General features: G+C 50.8%; 9 protein-coding genes across 9 annotated transcripts; 7 read left to right on the plus strand and 2 right to left on the minus strand.

Annotated features, from left to right (window-relative positions):
• Positions 1 to 1,683: 1,683 nt before the first annotated feature.
• K460DRAFT_355279 (alpha/beta-hydrolase) lies at positions 1,684 to 4,633 on the plus strand (the record flags this gene model as incomplete). Its single annotated transcript, XM_040931868.1, has 5 exons — positions 1,684 to 1,686; positions 1,744 to 3,064; positions 3,117 to 3,204; positions 3,288 to 4,034; positions 4,108 to 4,633. The coding sequence occupies 5 exons, from the start codon at positions 1,684 to 1,686 to the stop codon at positions 4,631 to 4,633; spliced, it is 2,685 nt and encodes an 894-aa protein (XP_040788024.1).
• Positions 4,634 to 5,439: 806 nt separating this feature from the next.
• On the minus strand, positions 5,440 to 7,508 carry K460DRAFT_366342 (uncharacterized protein). The gene has a single exon (XM_040933350.1). It carries the CDS (start codon positions 7,428 to 7,430, stop codon positions 5,886 to 5,888), a length of 1,545 nt encoding a protein of 514 aa, XP_040788025.1. The 5' UTR covers positions 7,431 to 7,508; the 3' UTR covers positions 5,440 to 5,885.
• A 681-nt stretch (positions 7,509 to 8,189) lies between these two features.
• K460DRAFT_405722 (uncharacterized protein) lies at positions 8,190 to 8,768 on the plus strand (the record flags this gene model as incomplete). Its single annotated transcript, XM_040936879.1, has 1 exon — positions 8,190 to 8,768. One exon carries the CDS (start codon positions 8,190 to 8,192, stop codon positions 8,766 to 8,768), a length of 579 nt encoding a protein of 192 aa, XP_040788026.1.
• Positions 8,769 to 9,118: 350 nt separating this feature from the next.
• On the plus strand, positions 9,119 to 10,168 carry K460DRAFT_366344 (uncharacterized protein). The gene has a single exon (XM_040933351.1). The coding sequence runs from the start codon at positions 9,258 to 9,260 to the stop codon at positions 10,029 to 10,031; it is 774 nt and encodes a 257-aa protein (XP_040788027.1). The 5' UTR covers positions 9,119 to 9,257; the 3' UTR covers positions 10,032 to 10,168.
• A 1,238-nt stretch (positions 10,169 to 11,406) lies between these two features.
• K460DRAFT_366346 (TBP-domain-containing protein) lies at positions 11,407 to 12,865 on the plus strand. The gene is made up of 3 exons (XM_040933352.1): positions 11,407 to 11,929; positions 11,985 to 12,410; positions 12,462 to 12,865. Exons 1-3 carry the CDS (start codon positions 11,876 to 11,878, stop codon positions 12,723 to 12,725), a joined length of 744 nt encoding a protein of 247 aa, XP_040788028.1. The 5' UTR covers positions 11,407 to 11,875; the 3' UTR covers positions 12,726 to 12,865.
• A 663-nt stretch (positions 12,866 to 13,528) lies between these two features.
• K460DRAFT_405725 (sucrase/ferredoxin domain-containing protein) lies at positions 13,529 to 14,929 on the minus strand (the record flags this gene model as incomplete). The annotated part of the gene is made up of 1 exon (XM_040936880.1): positions 13,529 to 14,929. The coding sequence occupies one exon, from the start codon at positions 14,927 to 14,929 to the stop codon at positions 13,529 to 13,531; it is 1,401 nt and encodes a 466-aa protein (XP_040788029.1).
• A 255-nt stretch (positions 14,930 to 15,184) lies between these two features.
• K460DRAFT_366348 (glycoside hydrolase family 47 protein) lies at positions 15,185 to 17,542 on the plus strand. The gene has a single exon (XM_040933353.1). The coding sequence runs from the start codon at positions 15,616 to 15,618 to the stop codon at positions 17,458 to 17,460; it is 1,845 nt and encodes a 614-aa protein (XP_040788030.1). The 5' UTR covers positions 15,185 to 15,615; the 3' UTR covers positions 17,461 to 17,542.
• A 725-nt stretch (positions 17,543 to 18,267) lies between these two features.
• On the plus strand, positions 18,268 to 19,186 carry K460DRAFT_281800 (uncharacterized protein; the record flags this gene model as incomplete). The annotated part of the gene is made up of 2 exons (XM_040928520.1): positions 18,268 to 18,480; positions 18,551 to 19,186. 2 exons carry the CDS (start codon positions 18,268 to 18,270, stop codon positions 19,184 to 19,186), a joined length of 849 nt encoding a protein of 282 aa, XP_040788031.1.
• A 588-nt stretch (positions 19,187 to 19,774) lies between these two features.
• K460DRAFT_405728 (3-ketoacyl-CoA thiolase-like protein) lies at positions 19,775 to 21,267 on the plus strand (the record flags this gene model as incomplete). Its single annotated transcript, XM_040936881.1, has 3 exons — positions 19,775 to 19,799; positions 19,884 to 19,978; positions 20,107 to 21,267. 3 exons carry the CDS (start codon positions 19,775 to 19,777, stop codon positions 21,265 to 21,267), a joined length of 1,281 nt encoding a protein of 426 aa, XP_040788032.1.
• Positions 21,268 to 21,404: the final 137 nt, after the last annotated feature.

Raw genomic sequence — 21,404 nt, forward strand, 5'->3', positions numbered from 1 at the left:
TATATAAATTAAGTTATTTATTAATAACTTAAATATTAATATTTACTTTAATACAGTGCTTATATATATTAATAACTAGTTAGCTATTAAGCTAGCTAAAAACTTAAAATTTTACTAATAAACTAAGTATATTAATATTTATTACTACTTTTTCTGCAACTATATTTATAACAGCTCTATTATAATTAAATAAATTAATAGTAAAGAAAACTTTACTAATATACTTATAAAAGCTTTAAACCTTATTAAGTTTAAAGCAATTTACTAGAATATTAGTTTTATTAGCTAAATACTTATTATAAGTACTATTTTTAATTTACTAAATACAAATATAAATAATACTATTATTTATAACTACTAGCTTTATAAAGCAGAGCAATACTTTTTTATTTATATATTATAGTAAAAATAAGTTTAAGTAAATGCTAAGCATATTTAAATTTTAAAGCTTAAATAGCTTTATACTACTTATAGCATTACAAAAAACTGTACAAAAGTATAATTTAATTATATTAGAATTTATAACTATTACAACTATAAAAAAAAAGTATATAATTATAATTTTATATAGCCTTATTATAGCAAATAGTATATAAACTATAATTTTAATATAGAATACTTGTACTATAGTATAATACTATAATATTATTATTTTTTTTTATTTTATCCTGTATTAGGATTTAGGGGGGCTGTTAATTTAAATTCTTAATATATAATTTATTATATGCCTAATAAGCTAGTTTTTATATAAACTAGCTTACTCTAGTTTTACTCTTTTCTATATATAAATATAGCTTCCCTTTACATATAGACTATTATTAATACAATTACCTTTCTCCAGTTCTACAAAAGGCCGATGTGTCTGACAAGTAGTCCGCCGATTTGTACGTATGAATCTTGCATCATCTGTACGGTAACTGTTTAGGTTATTAGGATGGTTGTTGCTGACTGGTATGATGCAGTCAGCCACTTCTGGCCCGAGGGGAGTAAGACTGGAGGAGGGAGGAGCGACATCTCGAGCGTTGGGGCTGGCGGCGTGGAGATGGGGAGTGCGTATATTGTGAGGAGCGTTCGGGGTTCGCTGGAGAAATATCTTGACGGTGATGGGCCTGATTCGTGAAATTACGATATGAAAGCCAGTGGTGTCTATGAAGGAGCATAAGTTGTATCTGCGTGTAGGTTCCTTGTGGAATGCGGCAAATGTCCTCCAGCTCGCTCTGATCCGCAAAATTTTACACCTTTGCTAACTAATCATTTCCTAGGCTTCACATCGCACTCATTGCTGACTCAATACAAGGCGTAGATGTGCCGACCATGTGGGATCAGAAGTCGCTTAGGTGCTTCCCGTGGCGATCGTTGCGCGACGCCTCTAAAGAGAGCGGCTCTTTCCACTCTTCACCATGCGATGACACCTGAACGGGCTGCTAACCTGTTATGGTCGCAAGGTGAAGGAAGTTGCAGCGTAGATAGGGCGAAAGGGCAAGAATCAGGCTTCTGTTTGTCTCGGCTGCTCATCATCCATTACCGCCGCACCATCGAGTCCTTTTACGATACGCGGGACGTGCAACCACGCGGTTACTCGTTTGCGCAATTCTCCCAGCCCGCTATTATCCAAGTCTCACTGTCTCAGGCTTGTTATCCTCATTCTCATGCACTAGCACGTCGCCAATCAGCTTACTCAACATGGTGAGCTTGAGTCCCATCTTCTGCACTCTTAATGACGTGCACTAACCAGAAACATAGTTCCAACTATTGCCAGTCCTTATAGCTTATGCCCTTCTCGTCGGTTGCTCAATCGCCCAGCAGTACCCGCCACCTGTCACCTACGATACCATCCTCAAGTCACCAGTCAATCCCAAAATCACCATCTCCTATAAGCGACCCGATCCTGGCACCTGCAATACTGCCTTCGATACCCAGAAACAATATTCGGGCTATGTAAACCTTCCTCCCTTCACTCTCGAGCCCTACCAACAGAACTATTCTATCAACACCTTCTTTTGGTTCTTCGAATCTCGCACTAGCCCCGAAACGGCGCCCCTCGCCCTCTGGATCAATGGCGGTCCCGGGTCTTCCAGCATGATCGGCCTCTTTCAGGAACTGGGTCCTTGCGAAGTTGTTCCGTTAGAAAATGGCAGCTACGGCACACAGTCAAGACTCTGGGGCTGGGACCGTAGCGCTAACTTGCTCTTCATCGACCAGCCCACCCAGACCGGCTTCTCCTACGATGAACGCGTCAATGCGTCGATTGATTTCAAGGAACATTTTCCCTTCCAGTACGAAAGCCGTCTAAAACCTCAACCCCTCCCGGCTGGCGTCCCGTCGTGGCGTTTCATTAACGGTACTTTCGCTTCTGGCCATCAAAACAATACGCAAGACTCGACAGCCATTGCAGCAAGGGCATGCTGGCACTTCCTTCAAGGTTTCCTGTCGGCATTTCCTCAGTACAACCCGGGGACACATCCAAACAGCACAGATGTTGAGTCCGCTGGCGTAAACCTATTCGCGGAGAGCTACGGTGGCATCTACGGTCCTGCCTTTGCCAATTTCTTTGAGGACCAAAATGATCGACGCAAAAACGGTTCCTTGCCTGCAAACACGTTGGAGATTCAGCTCGAGTCAATTGGCATCGTCAATGGCATGATGGATCTTTTGATCCAGACCATCGCTGTTGCCAACTTCACGCACAGCAATAGCTACGGCATAGAAGCGATCGACCTCGTCAAGTTCCAAAATTACATCTCACACATCAACTCTGATGACGGATGCCGAGGTCTCGTTGCGCAGTGTCGCAGCAGGATGGCGATCACTGACCCTGAAGGATCCGGTCGTGACGAGGATACTGATTATCTCTGTGCAAAGGCCCAAAATGCCTGCAACCTGATCGCTGCGCCTCTCTATGCCTATACCGACAAGAGCGTGTACGACATCCGCTTCAGGCCAGAAGTTAGTCCTGGTGATGCTTATGAGGTGTATTTGAACACTGCCGATGTATTAAAGTCCATCGGCGCGCAAGTCAACTTCACACAGAGCAGCATGGCGGTAATGGAGGCGTTCTCGAGTAGTAAGTCGTCGCTCTTCCCTGTTATGCTCAAGCAACCTAACTGTCGATGCAGCTGGCGATTCGGTCCGTGGGACTCAGCTGAGCTCTCTAGCGGAACTTCTCGCTCGTGGCGTGCGTGTAGCATTCATCTATGGCGATGCGTGAGTTTTCTTCTGCAAGGTGTCAAAAGTCTAACTAGGCTTTACCATACTGATGGCTTAAGCAATTGCTAACAAGCTATCAGCGACATCATTTGCAACTGGTACGGAGGACAAAATGCTTCTCTCGAGCTTGCCCGTCTCGTTCCAGGCTACAGCAAGGCTTTTCCAGCAGCCGGGTATGCGGATATCGCTGTCAACAACTCATACGTCGGTGGGCATGTTCGTCAGTACGGAAACCTTTCATTCTCTCGGATATATGATGCTGGCCACCTCGTACCATATTATCAGCCGGAGACCGCATTCACTGTTTTCACGCGCATCATCAAAGGCCACGACATTGGCATGGGCCGAGACATCGATCTGTCAACGTTCAGCACGCAAGGTCCTCGTAATTCACAGCACTCAAATAAGAAGCCTGATGAGCCTACGACGACCTGCTGGCTCCGAGACAGCCAAAACACCTGTACCGAAGAGCAAATAGATGCCATCAACCGGGGCCAGGGTGTAGTCAAGGACGGTGTTTGGATTCGCGAAGACGATACTGCAAGTTGGAGTGATCCACAACACGGTCCAGTCATCGTCACAACAAAGTCCACGACAAAGTCCTCGCCAACCACCTCAAGATTACTGACTGGCGTATACACCGCGAGTGGCACACCAACACCGGCACCGACATCTGGATCACCACGCAGGGCGAGTACCCTTTTCCGCCTCCCACGTCGGGCTGTCGATCCCTATGAACCGAGAGAGACAGAAAAAGAAGAGAAAAGATCTCAGAAAACAAGAAATGGATTAGTTGGCGGGCTGGCCGCTGCCGGTGCTTTGTTACTGTGAGTTCCTGGGGCCCCACACGTTGCTTCAAAGTACTCCCGAGCGTGCTACATACTAAACAATTTGTTATAGGACCCTACTTGCTACACTATGCTGCTGCTGTTGCCTCAGACGCCGAGAGTTCAAGGATCGCACGCTTCCTGATGACACAGAAAAGGGTCCAACGGGCGTGACACGGAATCGCGGGGATCCTGTGCCATCGCGTCACCCAACAACTATGGAGCCTATCTCTGAGACGAGTTCTGGACCTAGCAAAGATGCAGTGCCTGTTCAGCGTTCAGTATCCATATCCTCATCTACACCAACGCGAGGACCGACGTTTGTTCCCTCTCCATCTAAGCCGAACCCGATGCCCACACACCCGCGAGAGTCTACTCCGCCTCGAGAGCCTCCGCGTGAAGCAACGGCTCCTGTATCAAAGCCAGACTCTCAACCAGAACCTGGACCAGCGTCTCGCAAGCCGTCACGCGTGAAGCATGACGAGGAGACTGTCCCGGATCGGGAATCAACACCACCCCCGCGAGTTGCTACTCAGCATCTACCCCCTCGAGCGCCGACTGCGCCTGTGCCCACAGAGGCGGGGGAGTCATTTAAGTAGAAACGGCACAATAATGGAAGTGCGAAGCGTCTCCAGACTTGTGTACATGATTCTGGCGTTGGGTCGTTCTGTCGTTTCAGCGTCGTATCTTTCTTGCTGTCCTGAGAAGAGTCCCAGCGGGCAATGAGAATGCTGGTAATGGTTTTGTTAGAGCAATGCTCGCAGTGATTTGTTTCGTTTAGCGAGCTAGATACCCCTCTATGAACTGCTTGTATCATTACACTTTTTAAAAAGCCGCTATCCACGAGCTCTGTGCCTATGAACTTGTCTTATTCTTCCAACAGGACACACCACCACAATGACAATGTGTACCATGACCAGAGTCATATACATAGCAACCAACATTAAGCAGACACTCCCATCCGTTTTATGCTCTCGTTTCCCTCATGTCTCGTCTCCTCATCATTCCCTCAAAATGTTGCCTCAAGTTGATTTGGGTAGGTAGACGTCGACTGACATGACTGGACACAGATAGACATGCTTAGACGTAGATAGACGTTAATAGGATTAAATTAGGTGTGATATACCTCAACGCGGCCTTGGAGAACTAATCCATTGTCGTTGACAGTCCAGCAGGTGTGACAAGTCTAAAGAGGTCCTTGACAGTCACTGACATTTGTCAGATCTAGAGGGAAAGAGGATCAGAGAACGTGTTCTTGGACCTTCCCAAAAGGAAGCTGTTAATAGGAAGGCCACACGGTGGACATCATGATCTGCGATTTTTGTGCTCAACATATCAGAGTGGAGTATCTCTTTGCGACATTTGCTGCAGCTGGACTGACGATCGAAGTCTATAGTTGAGTTTGCGTAGCTATTGTAGCGAGAGTATGGAATGGTGCACGTGTCGAGGGCGCCTAGGTAGAGCGTTAAAAAGAGGATGAAGCTTTGCGACTTCATCAACTGCTTAAAGCATAGAGGGCATGGACGTGTCAACAAGAGGCGGAAACAGAGGCAGTGTGCGTTTACATCCTAGAATGCTCTCGACCAAGGCGTGTGATAATATGTGTTGAATACTGGGAATACCAATTGCTGAACAATCTGATAACTATTAAAACCACATAGTTTTGTTGCCCAGAAGTTAACACAAGGAGCGTAAATTGACCGCATATCCGGAAATCGTCTGAAACAAAGTACAATATTCCCATCTTCGGACCTTAGCTAACCGAATATATCTTATGATCTCGCCGTATGTAGATGGAGATTGTGCAGTACACTCCTTCCCTCTCACGTATACCTCCAAAATGCGGCGCCCTTAAAGGTCCCAGTTGATCGGGGAACGGCCAGTGGTGCTCTTCATGGGCTCGAACAAGTCGTTTGAGACCCATTCGCCCTGTCTAGTTGCCCTGAATGGTTCGGCTGACATATACGCGAGGCGAGTGATGTGAAATCCGTATCCGTACCGTTCAGCTACCGCGCTCCGAGCCACCTCGGCTGAAGAGCCGGACATAAGTTCCTCGTAATCAAAGTCTGGATCTACCACCATGGCGGTGTTGTCGAGGCGGATTACGATCTTTGGTGTAGCCGGCAACCACCAGACACTGTCGATCCAATGGAGTTCTCGAACTCTCTCATGTAAATCCCCAGCATTGCGCCTCCAAGTCGACAAAACCCCTGGAGTGAGCTGCTCTAAGGCGTCGTGAATGTCCGAGACTCGTACACCGTTACTGTTGCTAATCCTTTTCAAGAGCACCTGGAAGCTAGGAGATGCCTCCGTGCTGGAGTCGTAGTGATATATGCCTAAAGTCTGACACGGAGGGTCGGTAATGTGCATAGATCCAATGTTGTCAAGAAGTAGACTAGTAGCAGATGACCTAGCGAAGAGGAGACCATCGGGTGTATTCGAAGGGCGAAGGGTAATTTCCCATCGACCAAAGCGATGCTTAATGCGGTCATCCTTTGCGAAGAGATGATTGAAGTAGGGGTTGATCACAAACTGACTCAAATCTAACCAACATATGTTGTCAGCAGTCCGGGATATGGAGTTAATGCGGCCGTGCAAGTTATGTCGCTGTTGAACATCCAGATCGTTAAGCGCTTGGGCAATGTTATCCGGTAGATCGCAAAGCTGACTTATTCGCGCGGGGAAATACAAGTATCTTTTGCGCCACGTAACATCTGGTTGCCTCCTAATCAACCTGCGAAGATGTGCTCCGAACTCTTCAACCTCTTTGGAACTTGGTCGCTGGCTCACAAATGTAGAATCTATAGTCTGTCCGTACTCAACCGGCGCGTAAGGATGTGAGAAACGGAAACCAGACACGTTTCTTGGATTGCTAATGACGGAGATAGCAGAGGTGCGCCAGGCGATAGCGACATCCAAAGCATGTACCTGAGCCTCAGGGCCTGCGAAGTGCAAGATCAAGTCGAGTAGTTCAGGAACCTGAAAAACGTGGTGCTCCGACCTCTTTGGTGGGGAGTTTTTTGGCTTGCTCGAGGTGCTTGTTACGCCTGCTATGAGAGGTGGATACCTATCAATACGGGTGGCGACTTGGCTCCGAACTCGTTGCCTCCAAACCTCTACAGCTGTCCGCTCTGCGACTGAGTAAGTGGGTTCTGTATCTGGACATGTGTTGGTTTTGTTGCGGGAGTGAACACCGTCAAGAACAAGCTGATATAGTCTTGAATTGAGTGTCGCGGGATCCTTTGATGGCTCGTACATTGCGAAGAGAGCTGCCGTCTGTGCGTCTACTTCACGTCTATATTTTTCGTGATGGAGCAGTGGAAATGCTTCGTCATATGTGTCGTGAGATCGCTCCCGGTGTGCGGCCTTCACTGCTTCCCATGCTTCGAGGTCCATAATGGCGTTCAGCAAAGGAAGGACCAAAGAAGGTGGGTACAACGTCGTGATATTTCGGAGAGGCTCGATGGCAGACGGGATAATGAATGAATATTTGCTCAACTTATGTGCCCCGGTGTTCTTTCAGACGATGTGTCCTATGGTGCCTAGACTTTGTTAACCGGATATGTACTAGCGCGTTCCCCTTCCATGGCTGGACCCGGGCTGCAGCCTCACCTACCAACACCAAATAGGTGGCTTTGAGTACTGCCGACCTGTCCTATTGTAAAAAGAGAAGGTGATGTGGAAATTGAACAACTAATCACATCAAGATCAGGATTCGATGTCGTCGTTGGGAAGATGTTGCGACGGGAAGAAGGCATGTGTTCACGCGGTAAAGTCCGCATCTAAGGAAATTATTCTATAGAAGCGTTTCCACCTTTTCGCCGGTATGAGTTACTAGTATATTGAACTGGGACACTCTCTTCACGGCTGTTTCATGACTTTTTTTTTTGAAGGACCAAGATCTTAGCGTCGACGATGCTACCTCGCTCACTCTACCGGAGGGTAACAGAAGCGCGCCTATCCCATAGGTGCTTACCAGGTGCATCCAGCATTTTCACTGGGGTAAATACAAGCGACTGTTGCATGGCCTAACCTCCCATTTCACTCCTTCACCTAGAAATGTACTCGCGCACAGCCTCGCTCTCCTCAACTGCCAATCACCCCAACTCGAAGTCAACGAACGATCAAAATACCTTCATCCTAGCAACAGCCACCATGACCGTCTTTTCATGCAAGGCAGCCTTCGACAGTCTCGGTCTCGAGCGAATCAGGCCATCCCACGCCCATGCCTCTCAAGAATGCCCCATCTGCCTGGACCCACTCGCCGTCCACCCCATTCACAACACCGACCCGTCCTCAATCCTCCATGCTGCTATCCGTATCCTTGCCTGTGGTCACGTCGTGGGCGTAGAGTGTCTCGAGACGTGGCTAAGTGTTGGTAACACGTGCCCAACTTGCAACCGCATACTTTTTCAGGCGGCCAGCGAACCTATCACTCAACAAGATGTGAACAACATCCTCCACGCTCTCAGTCCCATGTTCGGAGAAGATCGTGTCATGGGCGAGGTGGCGCGCTTAATGGTCTGGCAGGCGGAAGAGAACGCGCGGCTGCGCCAGATTCATGAGGTGGAGATGGCGAAGTTGAGGGCGACGGAGAGTCAGGTTCGTGACGAGGAGTTCAAGATGTCTAGCGATGACTTTCTGGATAGTGATGAGGATGTGGACTTTGGTGAGGGAGATTATATGGACTTAGAGCTCGAGGAGGGTGAAGATACATCGGACTGCGTGGAGTAGCTGGCGATGGACTTGATGAAGTGTGGTGGATAGTATATCTAAGAAAGAGAAGCAAAGACGTGTAAGCTTGCCCAATAGTCGGTAGGCTTTAGCTAATTGGTCTGTCGCTAAGTCTCGCACCTTCCAGACGGGCGCGAAGTTAAGAGATACGCGAAACGACCATGTCCAACCGTAATGGTAGACTATTTCCGTGGAAATATTGAGACCCACCATCGAGATTTTGTCAGCAGATATGTATAGATACCACAACACGTAAACTCATTATTCAAAAAATGGAAATTCAACTGCACGTCCGTGCTGTTCCAGAACATGAGCAGTCCGTGGGCATATCAAATCACCAGCCAAACTCGCGCAATAGCGAGCACACATTACGCAACGTACCAACTTTTCAACAACGCACGATAAGAAGTCCATACGTCTTGAAAATTAATACAAGCCTTGTTAACAACACTTTAATATTCTTGGCTGGTGGGATTTGGTCAGTTCATCATGCCTTACTATTCCAAGCAGGAGTTTCTCGACATGGGTATCAAGCGCAGTACCACAGACGACCCAATATGCAACATCTGCTACGAGCTATTCCCCGTGGATCAACCTCAACACCGACCGGGAGCATACTTCAAGGACACATGTAGCGCTAGCAAAGCACTGCTCTCCCGCCCTAGCAAGACAGGACCCCGATTTCCGGCACGAGCAAAGACCCGCCGCGCATCGAAACGACAGAACACCATGGTCGAGATCATTGCCTGTGGCCATCAGTTGTGTCTGAGTTGCTTGGACCGATGGCTAGTAGAGAGGATCACGTGTCCCATGTGCCGCGATGTGCTGGTCATCCAGGACGAGAGAAGTTCGTATTTCTTCGGCGACCCGCGACCTTTTTCTGAGAGGGAGATTCTGGAGATTAGAGACATGGGGGCGCCGGCCGTGAGTGGATTGGTGTCGAGAGGGGAGCTGGACTTGGAGGAAGGAAGACAAGACGCGTGGTGGCAGGTGTTCGGGGGTGTTGAGAGGCGGGAGAGATGGTGGGCGGACGTCATTCGCGAGGGTGATGTGCGCGCTGGTTGGAGCGATGCTTGGACCATGGAGGAGAGTGATCTGGACGTTATTGGAGGGTTGAAGTGGACGCTGAGCCAGGATGAAGAAGAAGATGATGATAGAGAATCCGAGAATGGGGATTATGAGGAGAAAGTGGAAGGGATGGCGAGGCTATCTGACAATGCAAGGAATTGGGCGGGAGTCGACGAGATCGCACACCTTGCGTAAAACTTTTGCGTGACCGATGTCGTCTGCTTGTCTGTTGTGGTAGTCCTGTACTGCCACATGGGCATGAAGAGCGCACATTTCGGCTGTGGAGCTTCACAGGTGGCGAGAAAGGTCGAGTCAAGGCGGTATGAGTAGGAAGAATACATGACAGACGAACAAGGCAAACTTGATGTTCATTCATATGATTATGGTGAGAGATGTCTTTCGACTAAAGAGGATGCACATCTACCTTGGGTCGGCCGTTTCCAAAAGAGACTGGCCATTCTACGTGCGACGTTCAAATTGATGACTGTGGCCTGACGTGGCATCTGCAGCATAGCAGTAATCTGTACCAAATGCTCCAGCGTCTCTAAAGCGAGAAACCATGTTCCAAATAATGCGATCCGGTCATCAAATGCACAGGTTAACGATACTCACCGGAACTGCGAAGCCGAGAGACGTGTCGTCTTTCCGGTCAGCGTGGTCGTGAGTCATACGGCTGGTGGCGGAGAAGCACGCCGCCGCCAGAAAGCGTAGAATAGGCTGCACCTCTCTACACCAATGATTGCGCAACCAGCGCTTTGTCGGCTTGTCTCATGAAAGTCTTTGTCGTCTCTACACCTATGCTGCTTATCTTTGTCGGTTGTGGTGTTGGTGCCTAGACAAAGCCGGGTATGCGCAGCCTGTCGCACCTGTCTCAGAAGATCGCGCGCATTCCAGGGCGGCGATGGGTGCGCAGCCTTTTGCCGCCCGGAGCATGCTGCGTACTACGGGCGCGATGGACTTTTCGTCGTGATTTTGCGCCGCTGAAAAGGATTTTTGGCGTGGCAAGTGCGGCGACGGGGTTGAGTGGTCGCAGGCCTGTCGGGGCCCATTCGCCTGATCCGAGGCCCGGCGTCATCGCTGGTAACGAGGAGAGGCACGGCCTGGGCGCGTCAGTATGGCAACAACGGGTCGCTGCAAGCGGCCAAGACGGCGGGTGAAGGGTGGCTGCAGCACAACAACAGCAACTGTCTGCGACAAGTCTGTTGGAGCCCCGCGTGTCGCAGCAGGCGAGGGTGAAGCGGTGGGGTGAAGGGGGAGGGCGGCGCCTGTTGCATTGCTGCTGGAGCCCCCTTTTGCTCACAAAATCTGCTCGCGCTAAAAGCAGCGCGTCGCGCTAGGGGCCGCGCTAGGCCGCATTCGGGGTGCACAGGCCGCCCGGCTGCCAGGCTCCAACGCCTATAAAACCAGACCGTCCCCCCCCGACTTTTAAAACCCTTTTCGCCTTGCTCACGCTCGCCGCCTCACATACACCTCCCCGCACCACCCACGCCGTAGCCTAGAAAACACTGATTTTCGACTGCGCGCTCACTAATATTGCGACTCGGGATCATCTGTGTGCTAATCTCGCACATTTCCGCTCTCTCTCAGAGGTCCTAGGCAATTCTGCGATCGGCACTAGCCTCTTTCGCTTGCGACAGCCTTACGAGCAGCCTCCACTACCAGTCGCATCATCCGACTCCCCCCCGCCAAAGGCTTGCTGGCTTCGCTTTTGGTCTCTCTACCATCTCCGCACTAACTCGCTGTCGTCTCCGACAGCCACGAGCGATCGGCGACACATACTTGTCAGCGTTTGCGAGGGACACATTCGCTTGTTGCTCTCCTGCGTCCGGTACCGTCTCCACCTACTCCAGACCCAGACCCTCATCCCACTCCCGGCGTCGACCGACCTCGCACTATACTCGCGATCTCGTAGTCCGCTCGCTTGACCGTCGCTGCCGTCCAAAAACATACTCTGACCTGCGCAGTCTGTCAAGAACCCTAGACCCTTCCTCACGAGCTCACCACTCGGAAGAACATCCTCAAGTAATATCATCATCATCATGGATCCCAACTCTCTGAACTCGCACCCGTCCACCGCCGCTCAGGCCAAGACGGTAAGCATTTGTGATGTTGGTGCGCTTTCCAAATCGTTCTAACCTTCTCTCTCAGTTCGTGGCACCGGGCTCCCTCTCGTTCCCCAACAACGGGGACCTGACTCCACCGTCCTCTGAGAAGAGCGCGCAACAGGATGCCACCAATGCGAACGGCGTTGCGACTCCTGCGGCTACCCCCGATACCCAGAACGGTCAAGTGCCGTCTGGCATCGTGCCTACTCTTCAGAATATCGTGGCTACCGTCAACCTCTCCGCTCGCCTCGACCTCAAGACCATTGCTCTACATGCCCGAAACGCTGAGTACAATCCCAAGCGTTTTGCTGCGGTCATTATGCGTATCCGCGAGCCCAAGACAACGGCCCTGGTCTTCGCGAGCGGGAAGATGGTTGTGACTGGTGCCAAGTCTGAAGACGATAGCCGCCTCGCTTCCCGCAAGTATGCGCGGATTATCCAGAAGCTGGGGTTCAACGCAAAGTTCACCGTACGTTGTGCCGGACTAACCATCCTTGGCCCACTGCTAACCGTGCAATAGGACTTCAAGATTCAGAACATTGTCGGCTCCTGCGACATCAAGTTCCCCATTCGCTTGGAGGGTCTTGCCTCGCGCCATCACACTTTCTCGTCCTATGAGCCTGAGCTGTTCCCTGGTCTCATCTATCGTATGATGAAGCCCAAGATTGTCCTGCTCATCTTCGTCAGCGGCAAGATCGTCCTCACTGGTGCAAAGGTCCGTGAGGAGATTTACCAGGCCTTCGAGCTCATCTATCCCGTCTTGTCCGACTTCCGCAAGTCGTGAACATCTTCTTTCCCTGGTGCCGAGCTTTTGACGAACCTGTGCCGAAACACCTTATTCGGTGTGCACGTCGATGACTCAAGCTCCTCCTTCTCATAACCTTTTGTCATTTTTGCGGCATTGCATGGCGTTACGGCGGGCGGCTTTCCTCTTCTTGGCTTTTCTTCAAAATTCTCCAGATTTCTTTGCCCTCGAGACGATTAGATATGTGCACGTGGGAAGCTCACGCCTACAGTAATCATGTTTACGAAGGCTTCTCTTTCTTCTTCAAGCACGGGTACGATTACGTCGGCGAGTATGGTTGCGTATAGGGTTGATACCGAGTTTGCCCACTTCAGGATGGTGTGCGTGGGTGCTGGTGCGAGCGTAAAAGTTCGCACGGAGAGCTCACATTGGTTGACTCTATGACGCCAGAGCTTCTCATGGATTATGCTTTTCAGCAGTTTATCGTGGATGTGTATACACCCCTCTCCTTGAGGAGTGGAACAGGTTAGGCAGTAATGTCACAACGATACTACAATATTGGCTCTTATCTACTGTACATGATTGTGAATATTATTGACGTCGTACAAGAGCTCGTTATATGTACGGATGACAAGTCTCCTTCTAAAGAGGCATGAAGCCTCTGCTCGTTCGCGTTCAATGGCGCTCCCTCATCCTGCTGGGCCTCTCCTCAATCACCAGGCCCTTACTTGGCACTGCGACTGGTGCTGATTCAGTGCCCCTCTTCTGCGACGCCGTTGAATTCATGTGAATCTGGCTTTGTTTGTAATGGGTGACGGTATAAACGACAGTCTCTTGCGTCTTCACCCTCCATCAATATGGTATTCATACGGCAGCTCCCCTTCACTAGGATTTGGATGCAGACGTATCACTGACTGCGCCGAGCGCAGCGAACTCGTGGAAGAGTTGGGCAAGATGGTCGACGGACTACGTCGCGGCACCTCATGAACCAAGACCGAGCCTGTCTCTGACTCCGAGCGCAAAGACCGTTTAGAAGGCGTCCGAGGGGTTGCGAATACAGAGCTGCGTTGGCGTTGTCGTGACGGCGCAGAGTGCAGTGTCTGCGGACTGTGTGTGCCCTCGTCGCTGCTGGCTAGGCTCTCGGCCTCGCCATAGGAGGAGACCGAACGTTGGCGGCCAAGCTGCGGTGTGCGATACGGGAGGTGCGAGTGTGAAGAGCTGCTGTCGGACACTGAGGAGTCTGTAGGCGCGAGGCTGCGCGTGTCGGAAAGTATGCTTTGCGCGCGCGCTTCTTCGATGACTGCAGGGTGTAACTCGGCCATGCCACTGAGTATAGCTGCAAAAACAGACATGATGCTTCTGAACTCTGCCTCGGTAAGACTGTCTGTAGAGAAGCGCGCGTATTCGTACCGCGCGAGAAATTTGGGGCCTAGACTTGGTGGCTGGACCAGCCCGAATTCTCCGAGGCGGGCGAGGTATTCACGCAGGCCCATCGCTCGTGGGCGCTGGAGCAGCGTGACAATTTGCGCGTCTGGAAGGGGCGGTGCATTATCTGGGTATTGGAGCGCGCCTTCTTCAATAGCAGGATCGGGAGGTGCGAGGGAGACGGCTTTGGCTTCGATGAGGTTGGGGAGCTCGCAAATGACACTCCAGTACTGGAGATTTGGCAAGTCGGGAGACGAAGGGGACGCCCAGCCAGGATGCGAGACGTGACCCCATGGCGGCGACTTTGCGGATACGGGAATGATAGTTGCGTCGGGAGCATGATGGTGTCCCTTCTTTTTCTGTGCTTTCTCTTTATCCTTGTCCTTTTCCTTTTTGCCCCCTGCGGTATTCGGCCTTCCCTCCCCATTTCCGTGACCCTCTTCATCCTCCGCATCATCAACCTCTCCCCTAACATCCCTCGGCCTGCTGTCCCACGCTATAATCGCACTCCTCCTCAGATGTTTGACCACCATCCTCCTGATACCCTTTCCTACTTCCCCCTTCTCAACAGGTACATAGCCCTTCGGGATCGCCTGCAGCACCGTCCTATTCGTATATATTCTCGTCGAGTATATCAAAAGCACGATCAAGAAGGTGAGAAGGTAAACACCACCAATCACGAAGAGCTTCTGGATCTCGGCAGCTTTAATTGATTGGTAGATGGTTTCGGCGGGAGTTATAGCGAGGAGGAGGAAGAGGATTATGAGGAGGGTGGTGTACGTTGTTGAGTACCAGATGCGGAAGAGAGGGAGGCGCATTGTCGCGGTGGGTAGAGGAATGGGATGCTGGCGGCGATGGTAATGGTATGCATCGGTAGGGAGATATTAGCAATTAGAGCGGCGTTGGTGGTGTTACATGGTTGATTGGGTGAGGTTGGGGGATTCAGGGACATTGTTGTGAACTTGAAGTTGGAAGGCGCCAAGGCACTGACGCATGCACGCACGCACGACCCACGAGTTTGTAGGGTCATTTCTCCAACCACGACCCACGCTGTCAGTACATTCGTGTTGAGGAGTAGGTATGGCCTATTTCCATGGAGAATATCGAGAGAGCGCACCATTTCAGGGGACACCGACCGCCTACAGCTTCTTAGCTTGTTTCTCTCCTACTTAACCTTGTTCAGAAGCGGTCAAACCACTTTCTCCGCATATCAACATTGCTTCTCTCCTGCAAACATGGCGTGCGTTTGCCAAGAGCACATTGTAACCTCCGCCATCGGTGTGGCATGCTCTTCTTGCCAAGCGTTCCAGGACCGGCTCGCTGAGACTCACTACGATACAAGTCATTCTGCAACTGAAACTTTGTTGTCGGCAGACTAATGCTGAAACGCGAACTGTCCGCGATTATGGCATTGCCCTAGCGGCGACAACCTTTCTCTAATATCACCTTTAACATCCGTCATCAAGCTCTCTTTCTATTCATCAGCTGAATAACTTTACCATCTATGCGCAATCTCAAGGTCTCTCCTCGGCATTTGCCAATCAGATCACGGATTAATACTCGATTTTCTGGACTGCTTTTGTTCATCTTCATATATCTCCTTCATCTCTATCACCCCCAATTCTCGTTAGAGATTCTACCATCTCCTCTACGCTTCCCATCGAGTCCAGCGTCATGTCCTATTATCCCTCCATATCCCTCTATTACCTCCTCACCAAACAACGTCTTCAACTGGCGAAATATCACTCAACACTACCCCGTGGAGGCTTTCGAGCAGTTACCCGCGGTTCATACGAAGACCCTCGCAAGGATACAACATGATTTTGACTCAGAGAATCCACCACTTTACCACGAACTCATGCGCAAACGCCGCCAAGCCGCCATAAAAGCGACCTTCTCCCGCTGTTGGGGCGCTTATAAGGAACTAGCATGGAAGCAAGACGAGCTATTACCTATTTCTGGTAGCTCGAAGACTACATTTGGCGGCTGGGGGGCCACGCTGGTTGATAGCCTCGATACTCTGTGGATCATGAACATGAAAGATGAGTTTAATGAAGCCGTTGCGGCAGTCGCGGAGATTGACTTCGTGGACGGAGACGGTGAGCTGAACATGTTTGAGACCACGATACGGTACCTGGGAGGGTTGCTTTCGGCGTATGATCTGACTGAATGTAAAGAGAAGAGGCTACTACAGAAAGCAATGGAGCTAGGCGACATGATCTATGCGAGCTTCGACACACCGAACCGCATGCCGGTCACGAGGTGGGTCGCAGCTATGGCGGTGGGTGGGGAGGTGCAAGAAGCCGCGCAGCAGGGTGTACTTGCGGAGCTGGCAAGCTTCAGTCTAGAGTTCACGAGGTTGTCGCAGCTTACAGGCGATATGCGATATTACGATGCAACAACGCGTGTTATCGATGTCCTCGCTCGGCAACAGAATGAAACTAGGATCCCGGGTCTGTGGCCTGTAGGCGTCAACCTCCAGACCCCAGATCTCACAAAAGACACCCTGTTCAGCCTGGGCACCATGGCGGACTCCGCATACGAATATCTGCCCAAAACTTACCAAATCCTCCACGGCGCTGCCTCCGCTACCCAATACAAGTCCATGTATGAGACCGCCACAGAGGCCATGATCCAACACCTGCTCTTCCGCCCTATAACTCCCGACAACGCAGACATTCTCGCGCCAACCTCCGCGCGCGTACAACGCGATGGCTCAATTGTACGAGATCACTCTGTGCAACATCTTTCTTGCTTTACCGGCGGCATGTTCGCTTTAGGTGCAAAACTGTTCCAAAACGCATCTCATCTCGAATACGCACGCAGAGTCACAGAATCATGCATCTGGAGCTACGACAACGCCCCAAATGGAATTATGCCTGAGATCTTCACAATGCTGGCTTGTTCTTCCGCCTCGCCTTCGAATAATAGCGTCAACTGCACGTTCAACCCTTTAGTGTGGCCAGCACAGCAATTCCCCGGTTTCGAGACGGTGATTGATGCGCGCTACATGCTAAGACCTGAGGCTATCGAAAGCGTCTTCTACATGTATCGCATTACGGGGGAAAGTCGGTATCAGGATGTGGCGTGGAAGATGTTCCAGCAGGTGGAGAGGCGCACGAGGACAGAATTTGCGAATGCCGCTATTAGGGATGTAACGAGAAAGATGGACAGAAGCGGTAATGGAGGAACAGAGGATGGATGGCAGGATTTAGAGAAGGTTGACAGTATGGAAAGTTTCTGGCTTGCCGAAACGTTGAAATACTTTTACCTAGTATTTAGCGATCCTGGCTGGATGAGTCTAGATGAGTGGGTGTTTAACACTGAGGCGCATCCTTTCCGATTATAAGGACCTCTCGTAGAATCTTGTATGCGTGAGACCTGGTCTTGCTGGCAAGCAAGCGTGTCACATAGTATTAATGCCCGATTATGAACTAGTTCACAGTAAACTTCTTGTCATCTATTTCGATATATAGTCTTTTTGGTCAGTCCGTGAAAATTCGGCCGATGTAAGTCACATCGCCAAGCGCATCACTGTTCCACCCACGATGGGTGACGCAAGCCGCTCACGAGACCGTTGCGTAGGCGGCACGATTCTATTCCGCTATCGTTTTTTAAAAATCCTCCGCTGCGCATTACATTGCAGACTTTAGTATCGATTTGCTGCACTCCTTCCCGTCACTCGGCATACCCTCTGGCCAATACCCGACATTACTCAACAAAACCGCGCTCGCCGCATCCGCAGCTTTCCAACTCTGAAACCCCACGGTTCGTCTCCACACTCCAAGCTAGAGCGATTACTCGCATCGCGCTGCAGCCGCAAGAATATCCGTGAGTGGCCGCGGAGATCGGGCCGTTGGGAATTGAGGGCCCGCACCAAGCCGTTCCCTGCGCAAACTAGCGGGAAAGCGTAGGAGGGGCGAGAAGGCTTGCATTAACAGGAACTATTCATACGTTATACGCAAACAAGTTCGCAGCAAGGTTTCATAATGTCCGTCAAGTGAGTACCTCCCTCTTTCCTTCCCGTCACCCCCTTCCCCTCGAGGTTGTTTTGTGGCGATTTGATCCTCGTTCCTCGCGGATTCACATGGAGCTTAGGTTAAGCTGAGCTGGAAGCACGATTAAGAAGATTTGGCCTTGCAAAAGGCCACCGGAGATGGAAAAGATGAAAAAAACGAGGTCTAACCGCAAGAATAGTTGGGTAATGCTCGCTGAGAGCGGCGGCTACACACCACTACCTGGCGAACAGACGCTCTACCAATCCCCCCCACGGACCACGCTCTCGTTACAGACAAGCCATCGACACTCCCCGAGCGAGTCATATTCTCAGCAATGTAAATCTGGGGTTGTATATCTCACAAATCGACGCGTATGACAACTCTCTACCTACTGTCCAGCCACACACTACGCCAGACATAGCAGCTAAAGTTGAACAATAGATGATCTACCTCCCCGTCTCACCAACCCCAAATCTCCAATCCTTCGCCGTTCCCATCCTCAATGTCACCGACTCCCGCGTAACAGCCCCGTGGTTCGGTGCAAACAAATGGGAAGCCATGATCCAACCCGTCCAAGGCGGCGGCATACCTACGCAGCACACTGAACTCGACCTTGTCATGGAATTCAAAGAAGGCGGGGCATTTGACTTCGCGAGCATATTCGAGCGGCTGAAGGAGCGACTAAAGCAAGCTGTCGATGTAGCTAGGGAGAGTGGAGGCGACGGTGTAGAGGATGGAACTAGGGGCGTGGGCGGTGTCAATATGAACAACGTACATCTGGAGGATTTGCCAGCTTATGAGGAGAGCAGACAGCATACGAGAGTGTCGGATCCGCTACCTAGTCCGCCAATGGACCGTCCAAGGACAGGCAGTGGAGGTGTGGACAGGCCGGTCGTTGCTGCTCCACAGCCCATAAGCTCACAGAGGTCGGATTCCCTATCGAGTTCGCAACAGGAGGGCTTCCAACCTCCATCTGAGGCACCGCCGGGGTACGAGGAGGTACAGAGAAATAGCATCGTGGAAGAACTGGAGAGGCAGCTGAGGGATGATCCATGGAGAGACGAGAGGACACAATGAACTACGGCCAAAGCTTTGCTTCGATCTCTCAAGAGCATGGCGTTCAGGGATGAGGGATTTAACATGGTTGCAATGACTGATCGAATGGCGCGCCTAAGCTGAAGTATAGCCTTGAGCATGTGAGCAGTCGGGCGTTATAATGAAAGCCTGCAGATGACTTTATTGCTGCTCCACATATTCTCCGAAGTTTGGCTTGTTGTTCCCACGACGCCCTGGTCTCAATCCGGCACCTCCCATTATCGCCTTGGAGATTCGCCGACTTTGTTATAGCAACTTCTTAAAGATTATCACGGGCTCTTCTTATTAACGGCCATGGTCGCCTGAGAGCACATGACGAGGTACATTCGCTGCTAACATGTGAAACGTGTCGGGTTGCTTTTGAGCATGTGAAGGGCTAAGATGACTGCACCCCGGACCATGCTAACCCGCATGGGGGAGGCTAGAAAGATGCCTCGGCGATTTTGACCAGATGACTTAATGCGCTGCCTCACCTCTTTAAGAATGTAGCAGCTTCTCACACCTCACCTTCACACTCTCTTCACTCACAATTGACCATTATTACAACATCGGAGTCTAGAAGTATTCACCATGGCAAACCAGGCTCCCTCAAAAGGTGCGTAGCTTTAGAACAAGGATAAGAAGAGCAGAGCAGGAGACAGGTCTATGAAGATGGAGTGGGTGGCTAACGTCTGAATAGTTCAAGAACGCCTGTCGCAGGTTGAGGGCCACTTGAGTGGTGGTGGGCCGAGCAAGAAGGGCAAGTCAAGCGTGCTAGAGAAGCATGCCGATGATGTAAGTGCATTTCGACGGACGATTCGAACGAGTGCTTCGGAGCTCATTGATCAACGTCTGTACTGTCAAGAACACGGTGTTCCATAGTCTAGGCTTTCGAACTCCTCACTAACAGCACACTACAACAGATCGTCGTAACCTGCGCGCTCCGAACGCCCTTTACCAAGGGTGGAAAGGGTGGCTTCAAAGACACCCAAGCTTCCGACCTTCTCCACGGCGCTTTCAAAGCTCTCATCGAGCGCTCGGGCATCGACCCCGCTCTCGTCGAAGATATCGCTGTCGGCACTGTTCTCGCTCCCGGTGGTGGCGCGACCGAATTCCGCGCTGCTGCCCTCGCTGCCGGTTTCCCTGTTACAACGGCAGTCAAGAGCTTGAACAGACAATGCTCTAGCGGCCTACAAGCATGCGTTGACATCGCGAACGCGATCAAGAGCGGCATGATTGAAATTGGCATTGGCGCTGGTGCGGAGAGCATGAGTACGCAATATGGACCACAAGCCGTCAGTGAATTCAGCGAGCTGCTGGAGAGTCATAAGGAGAGCGCGAACTGCAAAGTACCCATGGGCGTACTATCCGAAAAGATGGCCAAAGCGAAGAAAATTCCTCGATCAGAACAGGACGCCTTCGCCGCAGCTTCGTTCCAAAAGGCCGTCGAAGCGCAGAAGCAGGGTCTCTTCGACGAAGAGATCGCTCCTTTGACGGTGAAGTGGACGGACCCTAAAACCGAAGAGGTGAAGACAATCACCGTGTCGAAGGACGACGGCGTCAGGCAGGGTATCACCGCTGAGTCGTTAGGCAAAATCCGCCCAGCTTTCTCAAAAGACGGTTCTATCCATGCCGGCAACGCATCGCAAATCTCCGACGGCGCTGCCGCAGTCCTCCTAATGAAGCGCAGCACTGCGCAGCGCCTTGGTCAAAAGATCATCGGCAAGTACGTCCAGGCGTCCATTGTTGGTGTACCGCCTCTACTCATGGGTGTTGGACCTGCGGCTGCTATCCCAGTCGTCCTTGAGAAGACTGGACTGAACAAAGACGAGGTGGATATCTATGAGATCAACGAAGCCTTTGCCAGCCAGTGCCTCTACTGCATCAATGATTTGGGTCTGGATACCAAGAAGATCAACCCCAAGGGTGGCGCTATTGCCTTTGGACATCCGCTCGGCGTGACTGGCGCACGGCAAGTAAGCACGTTGCTTACGGAGCTGAAGAGGACGAAGCAGCAGATTGGTTTGACGTCCATGTGCATTGGCACCGGAATGGGCATGGCTGCTGTTTGGGTTGCCGAGTAGGAAGGCAAATGTGAGGATGATCGTGTTGGCTTAGCATATGTGTATGAGTATACAATCAACATTTCTATGAATTGGGTCATCGTATCATGATAGAGCTGTATGGTACACGAACTTACCTAACTGAGTAGTGTATGTCG

Source organism: Cucurbitaria berberidis (genome assembly GCF_010015615.1).
Source record: "Cucurbitaria berberidis CBS 394.84 unplaced genomic scaffold K460scaffold_3, whole genome shotgun sequence".
Taxonomy (NCBI): Eukaryota; Fungi; Ascomycota; class Dothideomycetes; order Pleosporales; family Cucurbitariaceae; genus Cucurbitaria; species Cucurbitaria berberidis.